This window comes from Ictalurus furcatus, chromosome 29 (genome assembly GCF_023375685.1).
Source record: "Ictalurus furcatus strain D&B chromosome 29, Billie_1.0, whole genome shotgun sequence".
NCBI classification, from domain to species: Eukaryota; Metazoa; Chordata; class Actinopteri; order Siluriformes; family Ictaluridae; genus Ictalurus; species Ictalurus furcatus.
This window is the reverse complement of record NC_071283.1, coordinates 12860651-12870954: the sequence shown is the minus strand read 5'-3', so window position 1 is coordinate 12870954 and position 10304 is coordinate 12860651. Positions and strand designations below refer to the sequence as shown.

Below are 10304 nucleotides of genomic sequence, written 5' to 3'. Positions count from 1 at the left end.
GTGCCCTGTGATGGGTTGGCACACCGTCCATGGTGTCCCCCTGGGATAGGCTTCAAGCTCCCCGTGACCCTGTGTAGGATAAGCGGTATAGAAAATTGATGGATGGATGGATGGAACTCTATGTTTGCTAATAACTATCCCTTTAACGAATCAGTTTGAATAAATATTTAATCCCGGATCTGATAATGTGGTAGATATCCATGGGATATACTGGGACAATGCTCTGACAATGGTGTAATATTAGTTTTTCCATACGTGTGCTTTTTATAGAGGCAAAACGTATAAAAGAAAGCCAAAAGAGACACGTGGAAGTAATCATTTTAATGCATATTGTACCTTGAACTTGTGCACATGACCATGAGGCCTAAGTTTGAGCTTGGACTTGGTGCAGTTTTCCATTCTGTTACAAATCAATCAATCAATAAAGTTGTGCAAACACTAAATACGGTGATTTGTTGGCTTTATTAACCAAATTATTTTGCAAATCCCATCGTTATTGAAATGTAAGGAAAACAAAGAAAATCTTTGTGTCATTATTTCGTCATCCTCAGTAATGATGATATATTAGCTAGTAATAACGACATAGCATCATTTTTAACTTCTTTTTCCCCCCAAACTTTTTCCAAGTTCAGGTACTGTACTCGGGTTCAGGGCTGCATAGAACTAGGAAATATGTGCGACGCCAACAGTGTCCAGCAGATGGCAGTACAAACGTTACATTTAACAGACATTGTTAATCGATTCCCGCAGCCGTCTTTAACCAGGGCGTGTAATCGAGCACGGCATCATTGATTCCAAGATGGCGGACCCCAAACAAGCAAACCAGAAAAGGTCTGGATTTCATTTATATCTATGTTTTTACTTGCTTCTTGTTTTTGTATTATTTCCATATGGTAATAATTTTGTTACCATTTTCATAAATGTAAAGCGGGCTATTTAGTTATATTTTAATTAGATAAGTTTAACGCTACCACACCCGGGTAGCGTTAGGTAGCTTGAATGCTAACCGGAGTAGCATCTTCTGTGTACGTTCTATTGAATTTATTTATTTACTTAAAAAAAAAAAAAAAAAAAAAAAAAAAAATATATATATATATATATATATATATATATATATATATATATATTACATATTTTACATCTCCTTCCACTGCTGGTTCATACTCTCCAAAATGGCCGTACATGCTTTTGACTGTAGCAGATTATTCGCCTAGTTAGGGAAAATCCTAAATCTTTACTCATTGGTCATTTAGTGCCCTAGATCGAGTTATTCCTTAACTCTTGTAGTGCTCTTATGTAGGGAGCATGTAGTGATTTGGGACTGAGGCATATTATAGGTAGATATTTATTGAATGCCAACCTTTGCTTCTTTATCCAACAGTAAAGCTGATCATTTTGGGTTTTTCTATAAATATATACACATATATAATATTTAGGTGTGCTGCAAGAAACTATTGAAGTAGTGACTGCAAAGTAATGATGATACACTGACGATAAGGAATAAAAAAAGTGTATATTATATATGTGTACGTGTGTATCTCCTTTTCTCTTGTCTGTGCAGTGTTAAAATAGCTGCTGGTGCAGTGGTATGTGTGGAGAGTGAAATAAAAGGCGACGTCACCATCGGTAAGCTCTTGTACAGTATTAAACTTATTCGGTTCTGTTTATCAAAGAATAAAGAATCAAGTCATTTAATTGGCAATGATGCTGACCGGGATAAAGCAGTTAGTAAAGATAGAAGAAGGAAGGACGTAATTAAATTATTTGGAGTTGTGAATCCATATTCAGTCATTGTTTGTTTGGTTATATTTTTGTGTTTTGATTTCCTGAGTCAGTGTCAGCTGATGTTGTCGAGGAACTGGGTGGATGTTGGATGAGGTGGAAAGACTGAAATATCACACACAGTCTTAATTCATTTGTAAATTAAATGAATCAAACAAACCAAACAAAAGAGTAGATTCTGAGTTTCTCTCACAGCCCTATTTGTATATCTTACGATTTTTCTATATAAAAGTGATACAAGTCAAAGAAAGCCGTGGAGTCTATCAAACACTATTCTATTACTTTTCCTAACCGAAAGCTTCACTTTCCATGTTATATGGCATGTAATGTCCTTTTTTGTATTATTTTTAAAAATAGGACACCGCAAGCAAGCACCAGGATGAGCCGAAAACCCTCGTGCTGGGTTTTTATCGATTGTCGTTTGGAGAGTTGCATTCAGATCTGTCGGTGTGTTGCAGGGCCGAGGACGGTGATCCACCCGAAAGCCCGGATTATCGCAGACGCCGGTCCCATCATCATAGGAGAAGGCAACCTGATAGAAGAGCAAGCTCTCATCATTAACAGGTATAGTTTCTATCTATTATCTGTTTATCTCTATTTAAAGATTATATGTGTATTTGGGTTGGGCAGGAAGACCAACTCCAGCGTTACAGATAACAGATTGGACCATACTTATTGTGTGTGTGCGTGTTTGTTCATTTATTTATTTTTATAAATCATTTAATTTTGCGATTTATTATTGTTTTTAAACAGTTTTTACAGTTTACATGTTGCATTGCAGTTTACCGTCAAACTTAAATATTGTGATAGAAATAAACTCGTGAAAATGCCTTCAGATGATATTTTTAAGAAATACCTCCAAATATATCTTCTATAGTGTTTTTTTTGTCCTTTTTAATCTCTTTTTATTATTAAAACCACTGAAATGGATAACATAGTGTGTAAAAGCATAATAAATGGTCTGTTCTAAAATGGCTTTTGTGTTCGCGTGTGTGTGTGTGTGTGTGTGTGTGTTTCTGCTCAGTTATCCTGAAAACATCATGCCTGACACAGAGGGATATGAACCCAAGACCATGACGATAGGCACCAACAATGTTTTCGAAGTCGGCTGTGGTACGCTCGGTGTTTTTTTCTATTTTTGCGTTAATACCCAAGCGGACTGTCTCAGAGTACGGTACAGTTGTAAACATGTCAAAGTGTATTGATTCAGAAGCACTCTGACTTTTGTTCTGACGTTCCCAGTCTCCCAGGCGATGAAAATCGGGGACAACAATGTCATCGAGTCTAAAGGTAATGCAGCTTCTTCCAGTCGTTTGTATCAATTCATGCGTTTTGAGTATAAAGAGGATCGAGGATTTGTGGAATATAACCATTTGGGTGACACAATAAAGGAAGCTTATAGTGGGTTTGATGTCGAGGCAGTTCAAGTCACCAGAACACTGGAATATCTTTCAGGATATTCATGAATTGAGATAAAGTAAAAAAAGACAAAACACACAGAGAACAGTTTAAAAGAAGGTTGACCCATGTCCGCGTCCACCATACCGTGTCTTCCGACCCCTCTGTCCTTCTAGCTGACGTGGGCCGGAACGTGATCCTGACGAGCGGCTGCATCGTCGGCGCGTGCTGTCGGCTCAGCACCTGCGAGGAGATTCCAGAGAACACGGTCATCTACGGCTCTAACTGCATGAGGAGAGTACAGACCGAGAGACCACAGGTAACACACACCGTAACACAGCGGTGGGCTCAAACGTTTTGCAGCCAGGGACACTTTATTTCATTAAAAAAAAAAATTTATTTATTTGATGCGTAAACAGCCCCAGACTCTGCAGCTGGACTTCCTGATGAAGATTTTACCCAACTACCACCACCTGAAGAAGACGCAGAAGGTTAACCCGACTCCCGCACAAACCTGAAATCATTCCACGTCACAGCTTTGCTCTTAAAAGTACTAATAATAATAATAAAAAAACAAAAACAAATAGCCTGTGCTGATTACAAGCACTTTTTTTTCTGTTTGTCTTACTTCATGCCGTAATGCGCACTACAGTCAACGAACTCGTGATTATGTGCTGTCTTGTATTCAACTTTGATTATTTATTATCGCTTTGTATTAAAGGCTTTCTCATCCAGCTGTGCTGATCCGATTGCTGTTTCTGTTATGTGTTTGATCCACCAGGTGGCATCACATTGATATGACGGCTTTATTCAGTCCATACAGGATTTCGCGTTTATTTATTAAATTTTTCTGGTTTGTTCGTTTGGTTTGTGATTGTTGTGGCTAAAAATGTGGGATGTTTTTTGTGGCTTTTTTCCAAAAATTGTGATGCAATTGACAAAATTGCGATTGCATTGCGTTGTGATGACGTCACATGACGCGTCTCGGCCCAAATCTGCGGAGAACTTGGGAGAAAAATAAATAAATCGCAAGCTCCTCCGAATATTGAGTATATAATATAATTTTAATAATAATTATAATATCTTGTGGAGTATATGTAAACATCTGTTATGTGTAATAGCTTATTCAGGGCAGGACTACATTAACTAAATAAGATCCATCTTATTTATTTACTTTTTGTCAATTATTAACATTTAGCTGATTCTGCAAGGCACATGTCAAGAAACTAGAAATGAGTCTAGATGTAAAAAATAAAGCGATATCATGTGTCCTGTAGCTGAAGAACTAAAAATTGAAATCATTATACGACGTCTATAAAGAACCATTTGTTAGGATCAATGCTGAGACGGTTTAGCTTGTACGTGATCGTTTTTTTTTTTGCTGCTAGGAGTGGTGTGTTGTGTTTAACAAAGGTCAGTTGTTTAGTGGTGTGTGTTATAAAAGTGTTTTGACAGATGACCTTTGAATCGTGGCCTCTCTCCTGCCGCTGTGTGACCTACAGGCTCTCGACAGGAAGAAAGAACATGAACTTTATCATGCAGAAGTCTAATGACAAAAGGCCCGACAAAACATAAGCAGCAGGACGATACATGGTAGTGTGTGTGTGTGTTCCTGGGAGTAGCTGACTATAGATCCGTGATAAGGCAGTGAGGGGGAGCTGCATCCTGTTCATGTCATGAACAGCAGGCGTTTCTCCATGTGTACTCATCCACATCCCAGAAACAATGAGAAGTGTATGTGTATGCCTTTTTTTATTATGTATATTTATGGGATTTTGTATATATATATACATATATATATAGAGGACATCCTGGTGCCATCTCTTCCCCAGGTAAGCGCACAGACAGCACTCACCTGTTCACATGATAAAAATAAAATGTGATTCATCACATCCTTCCATTGCCCCATGGTCCGGTTCTGATGCTCACGTGCCCATTGTAGGCACTTTCGGTGCTGGACAGGGGTTAGCAGGGCTACTCTGACCGCTCTGTGGCTACACAGCTTCATATGCAGCAAGCTGTGATCCACTGTGTGTTGTGACACAGTGTTGTATCATAGCCAGCGTTAACTTTTTTAGCAATTCGTGCCAAAGCCTAGCCATTACAATTTGGCCATTGTCAAAGTCGCTCAGATCTTTACGCTTATTCTTATCAACTTCAAGAATTGACTGTTCACTCGCTGCCTAATATATCCCACTTCACTTTATTCATGTCACCTGTCAGTGGTTTTAATGTTATGGCTGAGATATAATATATAATCTCAAACATTTAGGTCTGGCAATCTTACCCTCTGTAGCAGTGCTGGGATTTAAACTCACAACCTTTTGGTCACTAGCACAGAACATTACCCACTGAGCTGTAGTTTCAAATGGCTTAGACTGCAGGATATTTGCAGGGGTAAAGTGCATTTACACCTTCCATGAAATTCCCCTGGCCATAAAGGAACATCTGACAGGACAGATACATAACAATAAATGCTTTATTTTTAGAAGGCTCAGAGCTTATAAATCACTTACGTACGCCCTTATTCGGAGGATATTTCACATGAGGCTCATTAAGGACAGTACTCTAAACTCTTAGGTTTGGAAATTTACTTTAATATGTCGTATTTGTGTATAAGGCATTTTGGGGGGGGGGGGGGGAATAAGTAGGCCTTTAACACAAACAGAAGCAAGAGAGTTGGTTAATGCTTGAACAATCTTCTATAAAAAGAAAGTTGAACAGTAACCACAGGGATGAAATGTCACAACCTTGGGATGTGAGAAACTTTTTTTTATTTTTATTACAGTAATTACTTCGTTATGGATCACATCCATGAAAACAGACTTTATCAGAGTAGTAAAGAAGGGTAGGGTGTGTATGCCAATTAAGGAGACATAAAAAAGTTGAATACACACAAAAACATATATTCACGAGTACCTGTAGTGCAAAGGTCAGTCTGTAGCCAGGATATATTACTGTCATATGATGAGAAAACTCCACCGAGTAACACACTTACATTCACAATCACGTCTGCAAATAATAATAATAATAATATGGAAAAAATATATATATTTTTTATTACATGCTTGTTTTGTACAAAAATATTAGGTTACAAAAATAATCTATAGGTAAACTAAAACAAAATATCAAAACATTGAACATATCCATAATTTAGTTATAGAACACGTTAAAAAGAAATATTTATTATTTGAATAAATCAACTTAATTAAACAAAAAAGTCAAACATATGACAATAGCATCTTAGAATGCCTTATTGAAAGCAACAACAAAACAGTTTGGTGGACATCTTACGGTGAACTTTCAAAGAAGTTCATGTTCACTGTGTTTATAAGATTCGCGTTAATGGCCTACTCTTTCAGTATTCATGACTTTGGAATTCTGACCGAAGTTTGACAGAAGTGTAACTGCAGTGTTATTTTGGTTGCACTGTGTGTTTATTTTATTATTTTTTTTTTTTATGGTAATTTACCAACACAGGAGGAAGATATTAATATTTGTCTCATTTAAAAATGTCACTTCTGCTTGGTCCCAATTCTCCTAATATTCATCCTAAACAGTATCTGAGATTAGAATTAGCGTGTGTCCCAAATCATAGAGTGTTGAAACGAGTATCTGAAAGGTACCCGGATGGCCTACTGTTTCCGGTAGATTTTCGAAGTCTGTGTATCCGTGAGCGCTTTTTGAGCTAATACTGCCCACAACTTGCGCGAGGGAGGGAGGAGTTTTGTGACGTTTTGCTTTGCCGAAAATACAACCTGCAAACTTGGCGGACCAGTATAACGTCGGTGATGCGTATTCAGTATTTAAGTATAAAAATGTAAATGTTAAGCACTAAATAGAAATCTAAATAAAAATCAATTAAACGATATCGTATACGAAAAGCTGAAGTGCAATGAGGAGTTTGTTTACGACAACAACGTTCCCTTCCGTTACGTGACGTATTCGTACGTCCCAGTACTTGCATACTCTTTTGCTACACACTCAGAGGTATGTAGTTTTTCTTTGCAAAAAGACTACATACTTTTAGTGCATAATACTATATAAGTAGAGGAATTGGGACACGGCGTTAGTCTTTACGTTGTCAGTGGAAAAGATTGTGTGGTAGCTAACTAAATAAAATAAGTTGGCTTTCCTCGGCTTAGCCTGATTGGCTGTAGGCCCCGGTTACCTAGCAACATGGACCTAGTCAGTGAATGGTGAGTGGGTCATCTGTTTACCTGAATTATCTATTGTGATAATTTTCCTGACAAACGAGAAGACTGATTTCACAAATAATGTTTATTCAGATTACTGTCTGTTGAACAGTGGCAAGTTCCGTCACAGCCTCACAGCTCCAGGGTCCCTGGTTCAATCCTGTGAAAGTCCCAGAATTCCAGTGTGTGTATTCCCACCTCATGCCCAGTGTTCCCGGGATATTCTCCGGACTCAGTGGAACCCTGACCAGGATAAAGTGCTCATGAAAATGAACAGATTAAGATTTTTTTTTTTCTGTATACGTTTAGGACATGGAATAGCATTTTATTGGTGACTCATTGTTACAGAGGTAAAGTAATTAAAATGTTTATTATTTATTTTATTTTTTTACAGAACACTTAAAACAAAGGTCCAACATATTCTCAAATATGTAATGTTGTCACACAGGGGCGTGTCCTGTTGTCTGGGCGACTAAAATAACGGCCAACTGGAAAACTCAAGGCCTCTATTAACACATAAAGAGTTAATTTTCTCTCGAGTTATTGGACGTGGTTAGCTAGCTAGCTTCACACAACACGGAAAGAAAACAATTTGTCCGAATTTGTGCAAAAAAAAACGCCATTTTTAACTGAGGAGATCTTAGCATGCTATCCTAACCCTAACCCAACCGCCCGCTCACGCGCCCCTACCCTTCTCTAATGCGCGAGAGGGAAACTTTCCCACAAGCCGTGGACTTTTGAGAGGGAGAGACGCGCTCGCGCTTCCACACACACACACACACATATATATACACACGCGCAGAGCTCGCGCTCCAGCAGCAGATACAGCTTTCCTCTTTCCACAGGAGCAGAAACAGCCGATAGTTGGTTTTACTTTAGTTTAACCTGAACAATAATGTCTTTTATTCGACTGGTATGCTAAATTTGGATACTTTTCTCAGACGGTTTCTCAAAATAAACTAACGGGGAAGGATAAAAACAAACAAACAAACAAACAAACCAACCAATTTCTGTCAAAGATGAACAGCCAAATGGAAAACGAGACTAGCGAATACAGCAACGGCTCCGAGGAAGAGGTGAGTCTATTAAAGGTGCAATAGCCATTTTTAAAACGTGTCTTATTTGTACAAATAACCTTTATGATAAGTAAAACATGACGAAATATAAAGGTTTAAGCCGTGAACTCAGCACGAGTGTTTTTAACTGGGCGAGAAAACCCGTTTGGAAAACAGATTTCTGGCCCGGAAATGTTTGTGTTAGGATGTTCCTCCTGTCAATCATGTTATAGACACTCTACTCTAGCTATGTGAACATGGGTGTGAATGCCGGGTGGGTGGGCGGACTTAAGGTCACTCAAAAAAGTCATATCAACTAATCTTATCTAATGCACCTTAAAACTAGTAGTGTTTGCTAATGTGTTTGTTTGTTGCTAATTTCAAAACATGATTAAATAGTATGTCCTATAGACTCTGTAGTGCACTAAGTAGTCTGTGGAATGTCGTGCGCCTATGTAGGGAGTAATGAGCCGTTTGGGATGTAGTTTAACTTCACATGCTAGTTGGAGGTGATTATTAAGTTAGCCGAAATTGTGTTACGTAAAGAAAAAAAATCAGTTTTTTTTTTTTTTCCCTTATAGGCTGTTGCAAGTGTCGTTCTTTTGTTGGTGTTAAAAATTAAAAATGATTATATCGTTTTATATGTAGTAGCGATTATTCGATTTCACCTAGTCGTTTAATTCATAGTCTGTATTATTGCATGATCTGGAGTTTCTCTGTTCCTTGATGCACTTATGACGGAGTGCGAAGTTATTCGTGTGGGAGGGGAAACGTGCGAAACTGTCATTTTAAAAAAAATGCAATACTCTGAGAATTGCACACATGACTTCAAGTCAAAATTTCATGTGAACACAAATAAAATCGCGGGAGAAATTGCACGTAAAAATAAATAAATAAATAAAGTCACATCAGTAAACTATTCGTGTGAAGATCCAAAGGCATGTGTGAAATGTGAAAAACACGTGACGTAACATGCGATGTGTTCAAAAAGTGCTGAGATAATATTCATCCATCGTAAAAAGAAATTGTGTTACTAGAGCTATCATTTTTTATTTGACTTTTTGTCTCAATGCTACATAAACTTTTTATTTATTGCAAACTTTATTTTCACACAGTTTATGTGCGAAAACGAGTATACAGTATTAGGGCTGGGCGATATGACAAAAATATCATATCATGATACTTGAGGACGTTTCTACGATACACGACACGTATCACGATAGATAATTTAACATAAAAAAAAAACTGTCCGCAAAAGAGTAATAAAAAAAAACCAAACAAACAGTTAAACGGAGTTTGATGATACTTTTCTTTAATGCCTACAAAGACAAACGAGCTAAAATTTTTTTTAAATGACATCAAATCAACGGCTTCCATTCAATACCATTTAAATTGTAATGATTAAAAACATAAAAAACACATCACAATACTGTACTAACGATATCTCAGAAAAGTCTATCGCATAATCATTTTTAAAACACAACGTTTTCAATACTAAATCTTTGTAATTTTTCGTTATCCCACTTCATAACTCTGTTCTCCAGACACAGACAGACCTGTTGCACAGATGCGATATCATGAAAATAACAAATACTCGATGTCTGTAAGGATTTTTTTTTTGTGGCATGCGTTCAGATAGATTTCCTCCGAGCTTCTCTTAACATTCCTGACGTCTTCGATGGAGAGAGTTTCGCAGTGAAAAACAACGTGCTCCGTTAGATTGCCTAATTAAGAGCCGATTCATCTGCTTATATAATAAAAAAACAAACACCCTGGGCTTTTCTTTTATGTTAAGAGTTATAAAAGAATAAATCACCTACTGAGACGAACCCTTACAGGGCTGTACAGTGTGACTATATCGTCACATGCCATG

The 10304-nt window shown here is 37.6% G+C and overlaps 2 protein-coding genes across 4 annotated transcripts in view; both read left to right on the top strand.

The window, feature by feature from the left end:
* Positions 1 to 738: 738 nt before the first annotated feature.
* On the top strand, positions 739 to 3914 carry dctn6 (dynactin subunit 6). Its single transcript, XM_053619085.1, has 7 exons — positions 739 to 831; positions 1562 to 1626; positions 2241 to 2346; positions 2807 to 2895; positions 3025 to 3072; positions 3357 to 3499; positions 3600 to 3914. Exons 1-7 carry the CDS (start codon positions 800 to 802, stop codon positions 3696 to 3698), a joined length of 582 nt encoding a protein of 193 aa, XP_053475060.1. The 5' UTR covers positions 739 to 799; the 3' UTR covers positions 3699 to 3914.
* Positions 3915 to 5822: 1908 nt separating this feature from the next.
* Positions 5823 to 10304, top strand: part of rbpms (RNA binding protein, mRNA processing factor) — a 30207-nt gene continuing 25725 nt past the window's right edge. The window contains exon 1 of one of the 3 annotated variants that reach the window (XM_053619081.1): positions 5823 to 8467. In XM_053619081.1, coding sequence (XP_053475056.1) covers positions 8396 to 8467 — 72 coding nt within the window. In that variant the 5' untranslated portion in view covers positions 5823 to 8395. The remainder of the gene's footprint in view (positions 8468 to 10304) is intronic. The other 2 variants (XM_053619084.1, XM_053619083.1) reach the window with 2 other exon arrangements.